The sequence below is a fragment of the Harmonia axyridis genome, chromosome 6 (genome assembly GCF_914767665.1).
Source record: "Harmonia axyridis chromosome 6, icHarAxyr1.1, whole genome shotgun sequence".
Lineage (NCBI taxonomy): Eukaryota > Metazoa > Arthropoda > Insecta > Coleoptera > Coccinellidae > Harmonia > Harmonia axyridis.
Genome location: NC_059506.1, coordinates 6954654 through 6977300, shown reverse-complemented (window position 1 = coordinate 6977300; position 22647 = coordinate 6954654). Strand labels below are relative to the sequence as shown.

The 22647-nt window shown below is 36.1% G+C and overlaps 2 protein-coding genes across 2 annotated transcripts; both read right to left on the bottom strand.

Annotated features, from left to right (window-relative positions):
* Positions 1-2173: 2173 nt before the first annotated feature.
* LOC123683023 lies at positions 2174-8331 on the bottom strand. Its single transcript, XM_045621921.1, has 5 exons — positions 5327-8331; positions 4811-5193; positions 3676-3765; positions 2392-3612; positions 2174-2303 (listed from the first exon to the last, which is right to left on the bottom strand). Exons 1-5 carry the CDS (start codon positions 5925-5927, stop codon positions 2253-2255), a joined length of 2346 nt encoding a protein of 781 aa, XP_045477877.1. The 5' UTR covers positions 5928-8331; the 3' UTR covers positions 2174-2252.
* An 11037-nt stretch (positions 8332-19368) lies between these two features.
* LOC123682707 lies at positions 19369-21167 on the bottom strand. The gene is made up of 4 exons (XM_045621468.1): positions 20850-21167; positions 20645-20764; positions 20503-20567; positions 19369-19944 (listed from the first exon to the last, which is right to left on the bottom strand). The coding sequence occupies exons 1-4, from the start codon at positions 21130-21132 to the stop codon at positions 19705-19707; spliced, it is 708 nt and encodes a 235-aa protein (XP_045477424.1). The 5' UTR covers positions 21133-21167; the 3' UTR covers positions 19369-19704.
* Positions 21168-22647: the final 1480 nt, after the last annotated feature.

The window sequence follows — 22647 nt, the reverse complement described above, 5'->3', positions numbered from 1 at the left end:
AATTCCAATAGATAGTTCTATGCATTGTGACTTGTCCATAATAACTCTTACGTTGCCTTTGTCTGATTGTATTACCTGTAAGTCTGGATGTTCTTTGAGATATCTTTTACAATTATAAAATTCTCTCTGTAGTACGTTTCTGACAACTTTATTATATTATTATATTATTATTATTATTTATATTATTCGTTATAATGTTAGTGGCCATGGCGCTTTTTATGTTCTTAGCATCAGGAGGTAAGGAGTCATTGAGGTTGATGACATTCTCAACATCAGATAAAAGTTTCGGAATTGAGATTTCTTTCCTAGGAATATCAATGCTGAATTTAGGACCCAGCGACAAGAATTTTAGAACTCTATCTGGGACATTTGTTCCACTTATATTTTTAACCCACCTTTCTTGTGTTCTGACTTTTCCCAATTGTGCATCTGTCAAAGCTCTCACCTTATCCAGATTTTTTTGTTTCGTCAATGCAAACGTCTATTATACTTGTTGTTCTGATAAGAGAAAAAATGGTTAGTAATATCTTCAGGAAGTGCATGCTGAATGAGTAGGTTAAGTCGTTCAACTTCTCTTTCTATTCTTTTCATTTTTGTTATTGTTACTGTAATTTCAAATTTTAAGAACATGTTTAATACCTTGTTCTCCATGTTCACTGCTTGTCTGGACGACACCTCGTCTGTCACAGATCCATATAATTGACTGAAGTTATTGGTCATGTGTTTAGGATGTAAACCTAGCCTTTTACACTCCAACAGGAACACCCTGCGATTCCGCAACGCTGCCAACTTGATGTTATTAGATGACCATGATTTTAAGGTCGATGACATTTCCCTTCCATACCGTACACGGATTTCAGCATATATATATATATATATATATATATATATATAAAAATATATAAATATATATATATAAATCGGGTTCAAAACGTCTTTCGACGTTGTCCGATGCCTAATTTCCACGTCAGACGATCACTGCATTGATCTTCAGTAAGGTTTCTTTCACTCATCGCTCTCAATATTCCTTCCTTCCAGGTCTTCCTCGGTCTTCCTCTTTTCCTTCGTCCTGCTGGTATCCACTCCATAGTTCTTTTAGGTATTCTCGTGCTAGGCATTCTCTGGATGTGTCCGTACCAAATCAGCTGTCTTCTTTCAATGTCCGTTGTCAGAGATCCTTCCACACCCATTCGGAGCTTCACTTCTTCATTTCTTACTCGATCTTTACGAGATATTCCCAAGGATCTCCTGAAAACCTCTATTTCCACTGCATCCAGTTTTCTTTTATTTCTCTCTGATATTCTCCACGTTTCGGCTCCATATAGAAGGTTGCTGTTAATAAGCGTTTCATATATATTGAACTTCCGCTGCTTCCCTATTTCTTGAGACCAGAATATTCCATTGAGGCAACCAATTGTTCTTCTAGCCTGGGTTATTCTCTTTTTTATTTCTACGTCGTCTTTCCCTGTAGTATCGAAGACAACTCCCAGATAGGTGTATTCGTCGGATAAATTAAACAAATCAATTTCGCTAACAACATTCTTGGATTCTCTGGATTTTTAGATATATTATTTTCGATATGTGCAATATAATCAGAGTAATCTCTTTCAATCAGTTTCTTACATTGTTTACGAAGAACAGAAAAATAAACATAGTCATCGGTTTTACGGAACTTTTTATGAGCTTTAATCTTTCTTTTCGTTAACTTAATTGATTCAAAGGAAAACCAACAGGGAAAACCCTCGGGTCTGATAGATCTTTTCGGGAAATATTTCTCTATCATGTCGGTGTCGATTGCTATTACTGAAATTAATTTTGTTTTTATGTGAATTATATATCATTTTACTTCCTTACCTTCGTTACAAGTGAAGGCGGACTGTAAGGCATTTCCTCCATCTCCACAAAACCCATCAATTATGACTTCAGTTTTCAACCTCTATGCAGTTTTTCTGGCGATAAACTCCGGAGTGATGGAATACCAACTCTCTGTAAAAAAAGTGAGATCAGAGAATGCCGATGTAACTTATATTCAAAGTATAAAAAGAAAATTATTTATAACTTACCCTCGTCCTTCGTCGAATCGACTGAAGCGAGAAAATCTCTTAAACTTAAAATCAGTTATGAGTCAGTCCGTATTCGGAGTTGTCGCACCTAAGAGGTTTTCAGTTGGGTGCTGAGGACCCTGTTGTCAGCTGCGATCTTTGGGTCGATGATCTTTCCTTTGCTTTGGAGATATTGAGCAATTGCCGGTTCTAATCCCACTCCGATGCCTCCCTCGCTGCCGAGGTTGATAGCAGTCTTCTCTATTAAGGTAGATCTATTAATGTTTGTTTCAAGTTTGGAGCCCTTGTAGTTGGCCCAGGATGCACCGCCAAGTGCAGTCTGTCTCACCTGAGCGCAGAATGCCAGATCGGGGTAAGCACTAGCTTCCATCCACTTTGGGCGAGGATTTACCACACAGTAGTGATGGATCTTGATCTCTTCCTCTCGCTTTACTGTAGCCTCCAGTGCACGATATTGATCGGTTAGTTCGTCACCCTGAGAGAAGACAGAATGCAACGTACTGGCCTGTGTCTCGCACATGTCGTGGAAATTGAGGGACATTCTGAGTGTGGACATCATATAGTTTTGAGTTACAAGGTCTATCTGTGATTGGACTGCTGTATAGATAGTGGTATGTGCTCTGGATTCTTCCTCACTGTGTAGTCGAATTATTGGCCGGAGGAGTGCCGATCTGACCTCTATATTATTGCCTAATATCTCTGCTAATATGGGGAGCTCCATACTAACCTCTGCAGGTGGCGCGATGGGAGCACGGGACGCTCTAGCAAACATAGCCCCTAGTCTGTTCTTACACCAATCCGTGATCTGTACTCCAGTGGCTCCTTGTTTAGTAAAAGCGGTTCCTGCTATAAAGGCGCAGTACATTATTCTTTCAGGTGATGCACGGTAATACTGGATATCTTTGTACTCTGTATCACTCATCTCATAGAGTTTGATGTTCCCTGATAGGACAGCACTGCTGAGTCCGTCTATGATCTCTTGATGGATATCGTTTGGAACTATTGCTAATAGAGAGTTGACATACATTGTTGTTATTACCCGGCACACATCAGGTGTCTTGGGCATGAGCTGTGTCATACCCATGCCCATTGCCTGAGGGTATTTATGGTAGTACAATTTAACCAGGGCGCGACTCTGTCCAGGGGTGACACCTATATCTGCGATAGGTCCGGTACCAGAAGAATCAATTAGCGTATCAGATGTCTCAGCAATGTCTTTTGCCTTGGGATCGAATGTGTCCGCTCTGGTGGCAATAAGGGCCTGACAAAGACGGGTTCTTCCCGCAATACGGAGGGAACATTTGGCGGCAAGTGTGAACGAGCGTATGTCTGATGAGAGGTCCAGCAGTTGGTCTCGTGCTATCGCGTGCTCAAGAGTGGCCCCGTCTTTCCCCACTTGGCACTGATAGAAGAACTTAAACGTTTTCTCTGCAAATAGGTAATGAGGGGACTCAGCCGCGATGAATATTAGCTGTTCATCCCGTATCAAGACCTTCTTTGCTGCATAAGCGTTGGGGTAAGTCTTGTTCCAAAGTTCGGTGTCAAGAAACTATATATGTTCCCACTGAATTTCATTCTCAGCATCCTGTCTTGTGCCTCTGGGGGAGTATACTGTAAGTGACTTGATGGTGCCAACGGCAGTGGATCCTGGGGTTGATGCCCTAGATTCATTAGACGGTGCCATTTTAACAGGGAGTTTGTACTAATAGATGAAATAGTATAGGTTTTATATCACAAAAGCTAACAGCCGGACGGAGATAGTTAACTTATAGCTAATATTTGTGAGGTAATAGAGTCGTAATATCAATATCTCTGCTTCCAATATTTTCTTAAATCTGTTTTTTTTTATTTCAATAGGAATTTTGTATGAATGTCTTCTCTTGATTTTTACCGTTGGATTTATTTCTTCTCTTGGTATTCGATATGAATTTCGTCTCTCTATCATTGTATCATTCAATGTTCCAGAACTGTGAAGTTCCGGAATGAATCATATATCATTTTACTTCCTTACCTTTGTTACAAATGAAGGCGAACTGTATGGCATTTCCTCCATCTCCACAAAACCCATCAATTATGACATCAGTTTTCAACCTCTCTGCAGTTTTTCTGGCGTAAACTCCGGAGTGACGGAATACCAACTCTTTATAAAAAAAAGTGAGATCAGAGAATGCCAATATAACTTATATTCAAAGTATAAGAAGAAAATTATTTATAACTTCCTCTCGTCAAGCTTGATTCCTTCGTCGAATCGATTGAAGAGAGAAAATCTTTGCATCCAATATTTTCTTAAATCTGATTTTTTTTTTATTTCAATAGGAATTTTGTATGAATGTCTTCTCTTGATGTTGACCGTTGGGTTTAAATCTTCTCTTGGTATTCGATATGAATTTCGCCTCTTTCTCATTGTATCATTCAATGTTCCAGGACTTTCTCGGGGAATTCTCCATGAATTTCGCCTCTCTATCATTGTATCATTCAATGTTCAAGGGTGCATCTGCTTAATTTAGTGGCCTCTTGCAAAGTTATAACCTTGGGAATATCTATAGATGAAAAATCTTGCGAAGCAGGAGTACCTCGTGTTCTATTTGTTGTCAAGGAAGATTTTAGATTGTCCAAACAAGAACTTTCTGTTTTATCTTCCTGACAATTGAATTATATCCTACAGAATGAACTGAAAGAAAATTATTTATCACTAAAGTTTTGAATGATGCAATAAAATGTTCAACATTCGGGTTAGTGTTCCTCACTTCATGGTCCCGAATATTGCCAAAAAAGTTTTCTAAACAATCTTGATTGAACGACCCAGTCAAAAAATATTTAAATTTGTTCTCAAGAAGTCTTCTGCTCAAATAAAGAAAACCCTTTAGACTTCTAATCAAATTTTTTATACTGGGTATGACAACCAAGCGTTTGTTTTTGGGACAATAGAATTTCATACTCTTCAAAATTTCTATTGCATTCTCCCAAAAAACTTTGTGGCTTGATTTCTTATTCACTGGTCTCTTCATCAATTTTGCAGCAGATTTAGATGCTTTGCTCACATTTAATGAATCAAATAATTCATCTAAGAGAAGTATTAAATCTGCTGTATCTGCAGCCTCCAAAGTGAGCTGAAAAGGATGTTTGATTTCTGAAAAAAAAAATCAAACTATGTTCTTAAAACTAAAAGTATATCATCAATTTTTGTTATTTTCATATTATGAAAATCTTGGAACATCAGCCAATAAATAATAAGCCATTATTGAAAAAACACATGAACTTACCCCGTTTAGAAATCAATTTCATCATTGACCCCACCGAATGGCTGAAAACCTGGGTGCACAATTTCACCTTCATCTTGTTGATCTTCTCAGGGATTACATGTGCATCTGTAAGTTTGTTGTTAATTCGTAATGTTTGGTCTGTTAAGTTCAAATGGTAAAATTGCTCAATATGCAACCACTTGGCAATTTTTTTCTCCCTATTAAAAAAAAAATGTGCTTCTTTAACAAGGAGGTTGTTCCTCAAACCCTCAAATAAATGAAGAGTATCAAAGAGGGGCACTACCTCCTTGTTATTGATTAAGAAGCCAAAATAATTATCATCCACTCCCATTTCCAAGCAGAAAGCCTTTCTTTCTTGGATTAACAGTTTTATGGCTGCTTGGTTATTGGTCCCTTGATCACAGATGGTGGCCATAACATTCAATCCGATTTTTTGGCATTCTCCAATCAATTTTTTGATTGAATTTTTCAAAGTTATACTGGTAATGGGACCTTTACTGAAAGTGAAGGCAAGAGGTTGCTTGTATTGCCTGTATAATCCCTTTGAGGAAAAATACATTGGCATGATCAACCAACCTTGCCTTTCTTTCAGATCCATCATCCTCCACTCCTATGATCTTATCAGCAACTTGATCATACTTCAAATTTGTGGACAATGACATTTCATCAAAGATAAGAGCGCATACTTTATCTTGACGAGATTTAAGTTGCTGAAAAATGTGAGCATTTAATCCTGGATTGAATGTTAATTTTTCCAATAGTCTTGATAAAGTTCTGCTTGAAGGAAGGCAAAATAATTTATACAAGAGACGATAACCTTCAGGGCTCGCTTTGTATAATGAACTTTTTCGTCAAATGTGAATCTTCAAGCATTCCGTTTCTGATTTTTATTTCTAATCTGACATCGGATGAAATTGCATGTAGCTTCATTTACTTGGCTAAAAACATTTTGTAGCCCACCATTTGCTAATAATTTTTGTGCCTAACCCTTTCTTTGTAATTTTGAATCCTGTATTTCTGCTGATTCATTTTTTTTTCTCATGTTGCAAATGATTTCGTATAGAATTTGCTCCCTTGCATTCAAATGCCTTTTTCTGGTGCAGTTCAATGTGGAAAGTATTCCTTTACCTGAAAAACAAATATGTTATTAATCAAATAAAAAGTACTTCTAAATAAAATATTCAGAAAAAGAATAGAAATACCTTAAATTTATCTTGAAGAATATTTAAATATTGCACTCACCTGAAGAAATTCTCCTCTTCTCACTCACCTGAAGAAATGCCGCCACTTCTGCTCGCAGGACCGCTATTTCTTGGTTCAGCCTTAGTGTCAGTTGTGCCATTTTCACGTTCATCATGGCTTTCATGGTTTGGGCTGAAACCGTCTCTACGATCTAGGATGCATTTCTTTCTGCTTGTAATCCATGCCGGGATCATTTGAATCCCATCGTTTTCTACTTACGTCAAATGAACTGAAGTAGGTGGACACCCTCCTGTCTGCCTTGAATGTTTTCTTATAGCGGCATCCTTCGCTTTTGCTCTCTTTTTTAAATTTTGCCATGTCAGTTTGGGACCAAAAGCATGGAAAATCAAATTGCAATCAGAAATACTTACCTTTCCCCATTTCTTCCAATATTTTTGGATACCGGTTGGAACTTTATTTAATTGGAAGGTGATTTTCTCCCAAAGACTGCGCATATTAAATGTAAAACCCTGTGTGAACTTTTCGGTACATAATTCTGGTTGTTCACTCAAGAATTCAACAAGCAATCGTTTTTGGTTGGGACACAACATTCTAGAAATATTATGGTTTTTATAGTTCTAGAGTAACTTACTCGAAACCACTTGGTGATTTGAAATTTTAAATTATTACAAAAATTATGAAGTTTTCCTGTTAAACCAACAATCTAATGATCTAGGCTCAACACAGGATGAAAAAATTTCTTTGTTGTTCTGAAATGAACATTGCCACTCCTCTAATGTCGGGATCGGTTGCTTCTCTAATGTGGGGCTCTATTGCTTCTCTGATGTCGGGATCTGTTGCTCCAGAAGAAGAGTCCTTGAATCATCTTGAACTGTTGGGTTTCTGTCTATTAACGAGTAATTTCTTTCATTAATAATTCCCTGATCAGCATTCATGAATTCTTCATCTTATACTGGTTCTTCAATGTTATTTACCACACAAATATTATGTTACACACAACATGCCAATATTATTGATACTGCCTTCTTTGGTTGATAATGTTTTTCAGTAAGCCATTACACCTTTCTATGATGCTTTTTACCCTCTTGAATTGGTTATTGAATCTTTCCTCCTGCTCACTTGAAGGATTTTTGATGGTGTAAGTAACCAAGGCCTTAGAGGGTATCCTTCAAGAAGGAAATGAGAAATCAATAGAAATTCAAGATTATTCAAATATGGAAGTAATAAAAAACCAACCTAAATGTGATTATATTAAGCCTTTTCCGTGTCTGTTTCTGAGCCTTATGGTGCATTCGTAAGCTTTAGATCTTTATTAGCTCAGGTCAAACATAAGGCATCAACATAGGCACAAAAAAACCAAGAGTAACATGCTTTAAAGATTAAAATAAAAGGAATAAAATGAATCTAGTAGTCCCTATTGAATTGTTCATATCTGAATCACCCAGTAGAAAGAAAGTTTCTCCATTTTCACGATGAACACGTTGCAAAATGTCTGAAATATCAGACTTGCCCCAAATATAAGGATCATTATTGCTGCCACTCAATTTGGGATTAGCATGCATGATCCACAAATTTTCATCACAAATCTGAAAAGACTAAATAACAATAAGATCATCCAACAAATATTCATCTTATAATGTACCAATTGTACATTCATAGAATGGTAATTTTTCCTATTGAAAAAGACATGTTCATCTTTTTCAGGTGAAACAATTGCAACATGGGTAAAAGATTTCGTTTTCGACGCATTGGCTTTCCTAGAAATATGCAACTATCACAGAGAAGGGCCAAGTAATAAATATTAGCTTACATACTAGACAATTTCATTGCATAGTTGTGTTTGCAATGAAATTGTCTAGTATGTAAGCTGATATTTATTACTTGGCCCTTCTCTGTGATAGTTGCATATTTCTAGGAAAGCCAATGCGTCGAAAACGTAATCTTCTAATTTATGCTATTGTAGGATCTTTCCCATATTATCACTGCAAATTCAAGTGGTCCACATAAAATTCCTTTGGAATTTGATTTTTATATTCGTTCTTTTCATTCGAGTTAGGTATCAAATTCCTTAAGATATCATTCCTTTCTGCCGTTAACCTATTCTTTTCTGCCATCAACCTAGTTTATTCCTTTAAATCCTTCGATATTTGCGAAAGGTGGCCCAATCGCCTCTCTTCAATTTCGACCATTTTTTTCCTATGACCGTATAATATTGTATTTCGCGTCCTTTTGTTCTCTTTCTCTTCCGACTCATCGTTACTTTTAGATCGACCTCTTTTTTTTTTAATTTGATTCTTTTGAATTGCAGTCTGAATCAGGACACTCTGAGGATGATAATGATATCAAGTTTGTTAAATTTGCTTAACTTGATGACTGATTGGAATTAAGGGATTCCGTTGAAGGGGGCAAATCGGTACATACATACTGAATGAAGACCTAGTAGTGGGCAAATTTATGCACTCATTTCTTTTGAAAATGCCCTCGAAGTCATCGAAATATTGCCCAGATACTCTTTCTCCTCCAGTAGATTTTGTTTCGTCCAATATTTTTGTGTATGTCTTTTTCAAATTTCTCCATTTTCTGTCTAATCCATCCTCATTAATGTTGCAACCTTTGCTGTAAAAGACGTCTTTTATATTGGACCATATTTCTTCCTTTTTCATTCCAGGGTTGTCTTCAACCCTCTCCTTTCAACAACAACTTAGTAATTTCATTTTATTACAATCCCATTTCATGTTGGGGTCTCCTGAAATAGCAAACGAAAAAAATTAGGTATCCTTTTGTTGCAATAATATGAATATCCGTGAATAAGTACCTACTTGTCGACTTAAAACTTTCCACGCTTTCATCGCATAATTCTGTCGCATGGTTCGATTTTGAAGCATAACCCTCAAAGTATTTCTGGCAGAAAACGATATCTGTAAAAAGTAAATTCTTTCTTAGTACGAAAATAAAAAAAAATTGCGTTCCGATTGGGATATTATTACAAACAGAATATTTTTATTTTTATCAACAACATTAACCTATAACATTTCACGTCGTATTTTGGTGCTTAGCCTGCTGATCTGGAGATCATTTCTTATGTTTTTATTTCTCTGAACCAGGGGCATCGGTTATTTGTCTTAGGATCTTGCTCGGCATCACCTCTAGGTTATTGAGGTGGGTTTCGCGGTTTGTCCCCAAACCGTGGAACTGTATATCATCACTGGGAGAACCCATTGAAATGAGCTGATAAATAATATACGAATAATTTATAGAAAAATAATTTGTTCCTAGTGATACTCAATGATTTTTCCAATTGTTGTTCGCTAATTCATTGATAAATTAATTTTTCAGAAGTGGTGCCCTCTGTGAACGATTTTGGAGGTTGATTCTTCCGTCTTCGAAGAGGACGCTCAATTAGTTTTTCAATCAATATTCAACAATTTGAAAATCCAATTTTTATTCAGCATTGGCCTGAGAGTGAATTCAGGCGACGATTCATTCATTTTTCCGAAGATGCTCAATAATTCTTTAATTTTTGTTGGCTAATTTATGAATGCATTCATCATTCAGGGGTGGTATCCTCTGAAAATGTTTCTAGGATAGATTATTTCGTCTGCATATAAGACGCTCAATTTGTTTTTCAAACAGTATTTTTTCTTTTTTATAGAAGACAATGATTTTTCAATTATTGTTCGCTAATTTATTAATCCATTGATTATTGAGAAGTTCAGAATAATTTTAAGGGTCGATTCTTTTGTCTTCAAAGTAGACGCAATTTCAATCAATACTCGCTAATTTAAAATGCATTTATTATTCAGATGTGGCGCCTTCCGAGAGTGAGTTTTGGCGAGGAATCTTTCGTGTTTACAGAAGACGTGCAATAATATTCTCAATTATTGTTCGCTAATCCATAAATTCGTTGATTATTCATTAGTAGCGCCCTCTGAGAATGATTCTAGGAGTCGATTCTCTCGTCTTTAGAGAAGATGGTCAATTATTATTCTAATTAATGTTCGCCAATTTAAAAATGCATTGATTATTAAGCAGTTTCGGCCCCTGTGTTTGAATTTGGGGGACGATTGTTACGTATTCATAGAAGAAGCTCAATTAGTTTATCTTTCAATGTTCGCCAATTTAGAAATTACAGAGAAGTGGCGCGTCACTTCCGAGATTGAGCATGGACAAGATTCGGAAGTAGTTCTGAGCAACTAGAGAACTTGGAAACAAACCTGATCATTCTTTTCAATCGATTCAAAGTATAAGGCCATTACATTTTTGATGCCCACCATTTCATTTTGACTCGTTTTCTCATTTATTTTTGTTCAACAAATTTCAATGAATTGTATTCTTGGATATCTTCGATTTTTTGCGAATTAATGAAAGCCAAGTAGGCTTTCTGCAAAGGCACTGATATCAGATCAGATGTAATAAACATACCTCAGTTCCAGTATATATGTATATATAATTATGTGGAATTCTAAGGGTAAAACGACTCGTTTTTTAGAATTTTACAATTATAATTTCAAAGACTCCTATAATTTAAATTTATGTATGTATATATATATATATATATATACAAAATGTGATAATTTCCTAAAGTAATTAATAAACAATGGTTTATTAATTCCAACACCCCTTAAACCATTGTTTATATATATATATATATATATCTATTTTTTTTTTTTTTTTTTTTTTTTTTTTTTCCCCTTCACACTTTCGTGGTTATATAGGATCAACCGGGTGGGAGCACCAAGGTAAAAATCCTGTCGTCACCTTCAATAGGAGTAAAGCCAAGTATATATATATATATATATAGATATATATATATATAGATAGATAGATATTAATTAGAATATATTACTAGAGAAAGAGCATGAAATTAAGTCCGGGTGATACAGAAACATTATTCCTCTACTTCCTAACTACGGCAGGTCTTCCCAGTCTTTGGCTTTTTTGTGGCCACACTGGTAATCGTTGCCTCTACATTCAGGGAGACGCGATAAATGCTTTATTCAGTATAGAAATTTCAGGGCTTTCAATCGCCATCCTCTTTTTCAATGAATCAGATGAATTCCTTTTTCTCGCACTCCTCCTCAGCGGATAAGGTGTATGGTCCGACTCATCGAACACCAAACGCCTCCATCTCAATGTTGGCTTCACGGAGGATTTGGGCCTCCTTGGGGTCGCCATTATTTCGAATTTGTTCTGCTCGGCCGTGGCCACACGACCTGTTGGTTCTGTGGCCAACATTTGTTCAGTGGTGGCCACTGTGCTGGTTGGAATTGGTGATCTACATCGAAGGTCGTACCTTCGAATGCGGAGGTCGTACCTCCAATGTCCTTGGTGGCTGGGGAATATCTGGTCTTTGGTAGAACTTTTGGTAGACCAAGCCTTGCGGACCGTGGATGGGGGCGATCGTTTGCCTCTGGTTTTCAGGGTCTTGTTGAGGCGTTGGTGCAGATTGGGGTATGACTGGGGTACCCAGGAAGTGCTTTCTTCGTTTCCATTGTAATCTGAAATATTTTCTGTCTTATCAGTTTTAATGTTGATTCGTATCTTGATTCAGAGAATCCAAAGCTTTTAAATCTGGGATCTGGGTTGCCTGTATTGACAGTTCGTTGGAATCGACATCCTTAAATCTCTCGTCTATTCCATTTTGAATATTTTGAAGAAGTTGACGTATTTCAGAAATATCATTCACTTCTGAATATTGTACTCCTTGAATATGATCTCTGATCGCCTGCACGAAAACTATTATTTTTGAGAAGGTAACAAACTTTTCCGCACTCACCTCTTTCGTAATTTCATCGAATATTTTCAAGACATTCAATGAATATTCTATTATCTTCCAATCATTCATTTGAAGTGCATTTATTCCAGGATTTCCTATGGCGAGAGTACTGACAACTGCATTCTTGAATAACAAGATTCTTTCCAACATATCATATGTTGAGTTCCATCTTGTTGGGCAGTCCTGCTTCAATTTGAGTTCAGGACAATTCAACTGGATCTGTATTTAGCGTAGTCTTGCTAGTGCAGAATTACTTCTTTCAAAATATTCCACAATTTTTTTAACTTTCCTCAATTGTGGTTCTATGGATTCCAGGCTGTCCTGAACAATTAAATTCAGAGTGTGCGCGAAACATGGAAAATGTCTCCATGTAGAGTCATTCTCACTGCAGCTACCACATTTGAAACGTTTTCAGTTATTACAGCAGAAATTTTATTTTCCAATTCCCACTTATTCAGCTCTCCTTCATAAAAGTGGCAAGATTTTGGGCAGTATCTTTCATTATATGTAAAATATTTTTTTTAGAACCTGAGGAATTTGTTTAATATGGCATAAGCATGGAATGAGATGATATAGACGTGAAAAGCACAGAGTAACTAAGTAATAAAAAAAACTAAATGGTATCAGCAATTTAGATTTTCCATTATATCTTCTAGCCTCAATGAAATCCATATTTTGAACAAGTTCATGGTTTGATTGTAAAAGTTTTTTATAATCGGAACATTTCAAAAGTTTTAAGAGGCGTATCACCAAATATCCACTAATATACACCACTGTATTTTCTGCCATTCTTGACTTTCGGGTCAGAGATACCTTTGAATTCATATACTGAACTGACAATACTGACACCACATGCCTTCATCACAGAATAGTGTGGTGCCTCTCTATTCTGTGACTTGATTTCCCTCCAATGGCATAGCTTGCTCTCCCTTTCTTCAGTCACCCCCTTGTCCAAATGCTCACTTATTTAGCAACCCCCTCCTATAATAAGAACCCTGAAAGAAGCTTAAAATAAATTCGCTACCGAAAATGGCGACCGCTCCATAGCATACGCTCCCTGGCGAACGCGTTCAGCAGACAATTCATAGGATATTGACAACTATTCCGCAACTGTTTGCTGATAGGGGATGAACAACCTGAAACCAAAAATTAATATAAATTACCCTGAGTTTAAGGTACCCCATTTGAAGAACTTACATTAATGTCTCCATTGTAATTTTTTTATGTTTATAGTGAATAAACGTTATATTATTATTATTATTGAAGTCAAATATCTCTTCAACTTCATAATCCACCCCTCTTTTCTGGACATCCGGGATCAATTGAAGCACCTCGTTTTCTACTTCTGTCAACTGAATTGATGTAGGTGGACCCCCTCCTGTCTGTCTTGAATGTTTTCTTATAGCGGCATCCTTGGCTTCTGCTCCCTTTTTCAAATCTTGCCAAGTCTGTTTGGAATAAAAAAAAAAGCATGGAGAATCAGATTGCAATCACAACTAGGTACCTTTCTCCATTTCTTCCAGTCTTTTTGGGTACCGGTTGGAACCTTATTTAATTGGGAGGTGATTTTCTCCCAAAGACTTTGCGCCTTTTTAAATGTGAAAACTTGAGTGAATTTTCCGGAACATAACTATGGATGTTCACTCACGAATTCGACAAGCATTCTTTTTTGTTTTCGACACAACATTATAGAAATATTATGGTTTTTATCACAGAACACTAATTAACTCACTCGAGAAATAATTCGAAATGGATATTGGTTTGTTTTTGTTTAGGTTTAAATACATTTCTTCGATATCAATTCCATAGAAAATCAATTTCCTTTTTTTTTTCATTTGTTGGACTCAGCCTCCGATATAGATGCCATAATAGATAGATACCATAATTTGTTCAATTGTTAATATTTAGATGTATTTTTCATTTTAAACATAAAGATTGATCAAATCGTCATATTCTAATAAATTAAAAACCAGTTTTTGATTATAAAAGTTTATTGAGTCTACTTGATGAAGGTAATTCAATATGAATATCAAAAAATTGACAATTTCGTGTCTATTACCATCCATCAGATAAATACCACAACTTTCGATGGGTTTCTGCAACAAAAGAAATCTACCATAAATCTCGAAGAATATTCGAATATGATCGAGTCGGTCGGATGATTGAATCATTTTGAGATCCGTGACCCGATCGTTCTTGTATAGGTTATAATCGAATCAAAGAGATTCGATCGATCGTGATCGACACAGCCCTAGTTCTATCAATTATCTATTAGGTACCGAGCACACACCATTTCACACTTTTCGGCATCTACCGAAAACGAATCGAATACGCACCGAACCGAATCGAACCGTGTGAAACGAGTCTTTGGCAATTTCAACATTATTTTTATTATGAATAAGACAAAAAAAATCATCAATAATTTACTGAAACCAGTATTCATCTGGTATTGACATCAGAAGCACTCTCTGTTTGATGTGCTCTTCTGTCATTCGGATTCTGCTATCCGAAACTGATATATTTACCGCTGAGGCAACCCTTTCAGAAGCGACTATGGAAGCTTGACATATCAAATATTTTAGTGCTATTTCTGAAAGAACTGGCGTGAAATTCTCACAATTCTTCCAGAATTTTATTGGATCTGCCTTTCTCTCCAATAGTGGTTGGTCCCAATTCTGTTTTAATTCACTATGGATGGAGCCAGAATTTGAAAATTCGTGCGAAGCAGCGAGTTAATTGTAATTCATGTCTGCTCCAAATAGACGACTCATTAGGTTCTTCTTGGACGACTGGACATGATTTTGGAGAACACTGGCCTCTTCGCCTATGTTCTATACGAATTTCACTTCCCACTTTTGATATAGCATTTGCCACTGCTATTGGAGAATTGAAATTGATTTTCTTGAATCGGGGGTCCAAAATGGTGGCTATGGAGAGGAAGGTATTTTTCTCTAAAGGAGCTAGTCTTTCTTCGATTTTTTTTAGTAGAGCTTCTTTTACAATTAGCCCTACTGAGGTTGATGGAGCTGCTTGGTCTGTTACTTGAAGTAGTAAATTAGAAAGTGGAATAACTAAACTTGATGTGGTATAATTGCTACCACTTATTTCTTCCGTGGCTTCTTTGAATGGGACAAGAAGAGCAATTATATCTCGGATCACATGGAGTTGTGAACTTGCAACCATATCTGGTGTATTTTTATTTGACTGACTTTTTGTAGCTAAAAGCAGAGCGGACAACTTTACGAATCGTTCCAGCATATCCAAACAAGAATTCCATCTGGTGCTGACAGCTTGTGTTAATGTTAACACCTCCCTTCTTTTTTTCCAGTTACTTCTTGTTCAGATCGTAATTGATCCATTGCATTAACCGACTGTTGAAAAATTTTTTCAAGTTGCATCGTGTGATTTTTCACGGAGGGAAATCATATGCCCAAAAGGCATCAACCCATGCAGATTTTATGAAGACAGAAATAGGTATGTATGTAATAATACAACAGTAGGTAGTCCAAAATACTAGGATGAGAATTCGCACAAGATGTGGTTTCATCTATTTCATTAGAAAAAATACATTTTTTTGTAACAGCAATAAATCTATACAGGAAATCTGCGTGTTTGTTGGATGTTGGCTATTCGGTATGAAGCAAAAAGAACTTAAAAATGAGATGAGTTGGGGTTGTAGCACATTGGTAGATTGGGTAAGTTTTTGTAGGGACGTTTGCTTTGTAAAAATGCGAGATCATGCTGAAATTTCAGGGGGGCCGGAAAAAATTGTAGAAATTGATGAAGCGAACTGCGGGAAGAGAAAGTACAATCGGGGTAAAATTATAATGGGTGAGTGGATGTTTGGAGGAATCGAAAGTGAAACCAAGAAAGTATTCTTTGTTCCTGTTGACGATAGGAGCACTGATTCTTTGTTGGCTATAATTCAGCAGTGAATTCTTCCAGGAACCACTATTCCAAATCAAATCGAATTTTTTTACCCCTCCGAACAATACATATGAATTTATCCATACAGTCTGCAGATATTTACCTTTCATGTGAAGATGGACGCCCTTAAGTCAGAGTGTTGGAGATCCGATGACTGCTTGCATAATCAGGGTTTTCAACATCTAAATTTTGTGGACCCTGACTCTGGTGCTCATACCGAGAATGTGGAGAGATTATGGAGGGACATCAGGGGTGATATTCCCAGGGACGGAGAACGTTCCAATAACATTTTATTTAGCTGAATATTACTTCCATATAAAATTTCCTGACCACCCTAGAAGGTTTCTCGAGTTTTTTTAAATATATAGGTGAAGAATATCCTCCAGATACTCAACATGAAGTGGGTGATAATCAGTAGTTCAATTTTCTCTCGATTTTTTATTATTAATTAATATTCAGATTGCGGCTACCCTTTGTATTGCTTCTCCGGTTATTTTATCTTCAGGTTATTGTTGCTCATTTTTATATGTTTTTCCAATTCTTTTCCTTACCGACACTTTCCTTTTAACCATATCCTTTCCTGGCAAAGGTGGCCTACACCTCCTCGTGGTCTTTGCTGGATAGCTTTTCCAACTATATTATTTTTACATAAAATAATAGAACAAAGTATTATGTAATGGAATATGTGTTGGAAAGAGTTAACGAAGATAGGCTTAAGACTTTTCGTAATAAAAAAAGCGCAATATGTCATCGGAATTCAAGATGGACGATTTCAAATGAAAATAAATATTAATTCCTCAGGCTTTTTATACAAACTGGTGTTGGAAAATGCGTAACACATAATTGATATTGATTATTAGGCGAATACCTTTCAAATAAACCACAAATCAACAGTGTATAAGAGGAATAAGTGGGTTACCTTGGTGAAAATTTTCTTATTTTTTTTAAACCAAATGCGATAGTAGTTTTTTACAGCGGATTCGTAATCTTCACCTCAAATTTGATGAGTCTGTTAAATTTCTTCTCGATTAGAGCATTATTTATCATTAATGGCTTACTCTCATTTATTATATTATACAGGGTGTCCCGTAAAGACCACGTCAAACCGAGGGAGAATGTAGATCAAAGGATAACCCACCTGCTATGACAAAATTCCTATAATAAAAGTCTCACCGTTTTCGAGATATTTTTTTTTTCGAAAATAATGAATTTTTGCCGCTTTCAATAGTTTTGCCCTTACGGTTGGTACAATTTTACATCTATCTCGTTAATTTTTTCAGTAAAATATTGCAGAAGAATGATTTTAACGTTTACATTAAAAACATCCCCCGAAAATTTTAAAGGGGGGCTAAGAGAAATATTTTTATTGGAAATTTTGGTAGTGGATTATTTTGTTCATGAAGTTTAGCCCATCGTAGAAAAAAAAAATGTACCGAGCTACTGCTGCACATTACTCCAATAAATTGTCTATTTTATAGTGATTTCAGAGAGGTATCACACAAGTAATTTGTTATTCGAAAAAAAAAAGATATGGCTGTTTTTATCCAAATGGGTACGTTTCTGACAAAATCAAGTTTGTCAATTCTGTTAAGAAATCTTCGATGTTGCATTACTTAGTGAACAATGGCAATTGTTTACGTGCGAAAATATTACTCGCATAATTATTCACCTCAACGAAATTCAATTTTGCCGGCAAATTTTGGAAAACATCATGCAGATCCAGATTTTTTCAATAAGATCATTTGGAGCGACGAGTCTTCCTGTACCAAGGATGGGTACATGAATCTTCACAATTTGCATAGCTGGAATATCATAAATCCACACTAGGTGAGAGAAGATAGATCACAATATCGATTCAAGATCAATTTATGGACTGGAATATTTAATGGTGCAATTTTGGGCCCGATCGAACTGCCGCCATCACTGAACGCAAACAATTATTTGGAATTTTTAACCAACCAGCTGCCCATTTTTTTGGAAGATGTGCCGTATAGTCTGTGGTTTCAACATGATGGATGCCCAGCACATTACGGACTCGAAGATACCGCACATTTAATAGAACTTATCCCCACCGGTGGATTGGAAGAGAAGGTGAAATTTTGTGGCCTCCTCGTTCACCTGACCTAAATCCTATGGACTTTTATTATTGGGGCTACCTAAAAAACAAAGTATACGCAACACCCATACGTGATGAAGCCGAATTGAGAGAACGCATCCGCAATTCGGCTTCATCACGTATGGGTGTTGCGTATACTTTGTCTTTTAGGCAGCCCCAATATTAAAAGTCCATAGGATTTAGGTCAGGTGAACGAGGAGGCCACAAAATTTCACCTTCCCTTCTAATCCACCGGTGAGGATTTAGGTCTTCATGTACCCATCCTTGGTACAGGAAGACTCGTCGCTCCAAATGATCTTATTAAAAAAATCTGGATCTGCATGATGTTTTCCAAAATTTGCCGGCAAAATTGAATTTCGTTGAGATGAATAATTATGCGAGTAATATTTTCGCACGTGAACAATTGCCATTGTTCACTAAGTAATGCAACATCGAAGATTTCTTAACAGAATTGACAAACTTGATTTCGTCAGAAACGTACCCATTTGGATAAAAACAGCCATATCTTTTTTTTTCGAATAACAAATTACTTGTGTGATACCTCTTTAAAATCACTATAAAATAGACAAAATATTGGAGTAATGTGCAGCAGTAGCTCGGTACATTTTTTTTCCACTACGATGGGCTAAACTTCAAAAACAAAATAATCTACTACCAAAATTTCCAACAAAAATATTTCTCTTAGCCCCCCTTTAAAATTTTCGGGGAATGTTCTTAATGTAAACGTTAAAATCATTCTTCAGCAATATTTAACTGAAAAAATTAACCAGTAAGATGTAAAATTGTACCAACCGTAAGGACAAAACTATAGAAAGGGGCAAAAATTCATTATTTTCCAAAAAAAAATATCTCGAAAACGGTGAGACTTTTATTATAGGAATTTTGTCATAGTAGGTGGGTTATCCTTTGATCTACATTCTCCCTCGGTTTGACGTGGTCTTTACGGGACACCCTGTATAATATTAAAATATATTAAAACAGTTTTTGAAGAAAGAATGTAGAGAGATAACTTGCCGTTTCAAAAAAAATTCATTATTTCAATTTTGAAACATTCTTTTTTTCTCTTTCAGTTCCAGGAGGAGCAATCTTGTCCGAATTCTCTCATGCTTTAGTTTCCATGGTGAATTTTCATAACAATCTGGTGCTCCTCTTCGGCATGAGATGTCACCTTTGTTAGGGCCTCCACTCTTTTGGACACAAGTTCTTCATTTTTTTCCTGTGATATAACAGGTCTTCTTCTATTCAGTTGATGCCTAGAAGAATTTTCCTTGTTAGGCTTAAATATTTTTGGTGCCATTTCCTGTGCAGTCAAAGGTGTAATTGCAGGCCTTTTAAAAGTCTGCAGGTCCGGTTCTGCTACTGAAATGCTAGGGTGTGGATCTCTGTAGTTGTTGAAGATGTGTATGGGGTAGTGATAACCATGTTTTCTTTGTCCTCTGCACTCAGAAACCCTTCTAAATTTAAAACAAAGGAACCATTTTCGTCAACATCAACAGAACTCTGTGGCAGTTTTCTCAAGATAGTTGTTCTGGGCGTCCTCATCTGCCCCGGTGTATATTGGGACCAGTCTCCATTTAAGTTACTGCCACCCTGCACCTGCAAATAAAAATAATCACATTCAGTGCTTAGCATTATTCAAATAAGTTTTTCATTATTAATTCTACAGGAAATTTCTTATTGATGAAAATCTCCATGAAATATGGATCATGAAATCTATAAAAATGTAGAATTGGTGCAAATACCCCATTTTTGAGGAAAAAAACACTTCGGAATATTGATAAGAATTCAGTTATTGACTTATATACCCCTATTTCAAATCAGGAACATAGTTTCTTTAAGCAGCTTGCGGTAGGTGTTGACAGTAGAAATCATCACGTAATACCAAGCAATACTATACCTATATATCCTTTTCCCAAACTCCTCCGCCACCGTAACATATATTTTATTCCTGATAATACTATTCATTATATTATATCAAATTGACATGCCACATATTCAAGAGAGAAAGTCTCATAGAGGGGGCATAATGCTTTTTTCTTATGTGACGATTCCTACCAGTCAACACCTACCACAAGCCGCATAAATGAACTTTGTTCCAAAAACAATATTCCTCATTTAATTATCATTTCATTGCAAGAATAAAATTTTACTCACATTCACCTGAGTATCTCCCAAAACCTCTATTTCTGGAATACAATTGTCTTCATTTTGGCTCATAGCTGAAAACACCAATAAAGTTATGTTTACAAAAGTATATTATTTGACACTATAAGTAAGGTTGCTTTGGCCTACTTACTATTGCCAAGTACACTATCTGTGTCATATGGATTGATCAGCCCTACTGCAGTGGGACGAATCAGGTCTATGACCCGAAATATAATGGGATCCACAGCCACATATTTCTTCAAACCTCCACCTGAAATCAAATAACACAACATTGCAATAAACACATGAAAAAATCATCACACTGTGTTATGCACAGAAAAAATATATTTTCTCACCTCTCTTAATTCTCGCTTGCCTCTCGTCAGCTGCAACATTTCTCCCTTCTGCTTTCAAATTCTTCCAGCAATTTTTTAGAACAGCAGTAGATCGTGGACAGGAAGCTCCTGAATTATACTCTGTAGTAATTTGTGTCTCCCAACAGTAGTTTTTGGAATTTACTGTTTGATTGTTTTGTACGATATCAACCAATATATATTTGTCCTCTATCGTAAATATAGGGCCCCTCTTTCTTTTTAACTTGTGCAAGTTTCCGACATTTCGAAGCACATCACTCGACATTTTCGGCAAAAATTAACTTTGTTTTTTGTTTACAAGACGACAAATGTTTTGAAATGTTATGAGTTATGAATGAATGACACCTGATAATTGTTTGACGATAATAGCACCAATGGTGGTCATTACTGCTAATACGACACAGAACACTATATAACTTTTTGTTCACAATGTTGCCAAATGGTTTGACTATTTAATCGCGATCATCTTCGGCGGGTTGATGCATGGATTTTATAACTTTTGGAAACAACCGATAGCCTACTACTTCACTAAAGATCAGGTAAAGACAACTCATCTCAAAATCTTAATTGAAGAAGTCATTGTTGCTCTGCAAGAAATCGGTGTTCGGGTCATTGGTACACTATCACTACCAACTCAGCTGCCATTAAACACTCGATTAAACAGTTGATAAACGAATGCCATACTGATCAACTAGAACCTCAGGACCAGGACTTCATTGTGAATGATCAAAAATTTGTTGCCTTACATGATCCTCCATATCAATTGAAAAATACACGTCTTATAAAATTCAATTTGGAGATAACAAAATTGCTTAATCATATTATTATTCAATGTTTTTATCATGAGAGTAGTAACATATTTAAAACGATGTTTAAGAACATTTGACTGTACAACAGATTCTGTAGAGAATCTCTTCAGTGTAATCCGACAGCTTGGCAGTGCGCATACAAATCCCACCATCCCATACCAATTTATATCTGCACTAAGACCTGCATTTTGAATTGCCTTGTTACATCAAGGAGCCAAGGAAAAACTTGTGAAGACGGTGGCATAGACATTCTTGATGATTTGAAAAACTTGAATTATTTTTACTGTAAATATCCTATGCGTAAACTCTATTCTCGTGTTCGAAGTAGAATAATGTAGGAATATCTTGCATCTCTCGAACTTATTTTATTTCAAATCAAATCAAATATCAAATATATTTTCATTGACTGAGTTATGATGGCGCCAAGTGCGGACGTATGTGAAAGATGCTCGGAGAATTTTATAGTTTCAAACAAGTATTTAAAGTGCTTTTTCTGTGAAAATAAGTACCATGCTAGCTGTGTGGCCATCAAAGATAATTGGCTAAAAATTTTCAATGAAAATGCTAATATGTTATGGGTTTGTGATCCATGTAAAGAAAATCAAAATCCAACCAAGAAAAGTGGAGTAATTAATGATGTTCTTTCCGCTGTAAATGTGCTTTTACGTCAACTTATCGACGAAAAAGATTCTAAGAATTTGATCTTGGAGGATAACATAGTACTTCTCAAAGAGAAAATTGAAAATCTTGTACAAAAACTGCAAATTTCGGAAATGCAACAATAAAATCATGAGATTGCCGGTGTAAACAAAGATAATTCATCGGATTTCATCGGATTCCCATGTGTACTTATTCCAGTGTGGTTGAAAGAGACAGAGTGAGAGATACTTCAAATGTGACAATCAAACAAAACCAGAAAAGTCAAGCTGTCTCGAATCATAACCTCAAAATGAGTAACAATAATAAACAAC

Excerpts from the sequence above, each read along its gene's own strand:
- LOC123682707 (XM_045621468.1), bottom strand. The coding sequence starts at position 21,132 with ATGTCGAGTGATGTGCTTCGAAATGTCGGAAACTTGCACAAGTTAAAA. Across the intron at positions 20,765-20,849 it reads GCAAGCGAGAATTAAGAGAG|GTGGAGGTTTGAAGAAATAT; the intron begins GTGAGAAAATAT and ends ATTTGATTTCAG. Across the intron at positions 19,945-20,502 it reads TGGGAGATACTCAGGTGAAT|GTGCAGGGTGGCAGTAACTT; the intron begins GTGAGTAAAATT and ends TTTTATTTGCAG.
- LOC123683023 (XM_045621921.1), bottom strand. The coding sequence starts at position 5,927 with ATGATGGATCTGAAAGAAAGGCAAGGTTGGTTGATCATGCCAATGTAT. Across the intron at positions 5,194-5,326 it reads GAAATTGATTTCTAAACGGG|AAATCAAACATCCTTTTCAG; the intron begins GTAAGTTCATGT and ends TTTTTTTTTCAG. Across the intron at positions 3,766-4,810 it reads GCAATATTCGGGACCATGAA|TACAAACTCCCTGTTAAAAT; the intron begins GTGAGGAACACT and ends TTCATCTATTAG.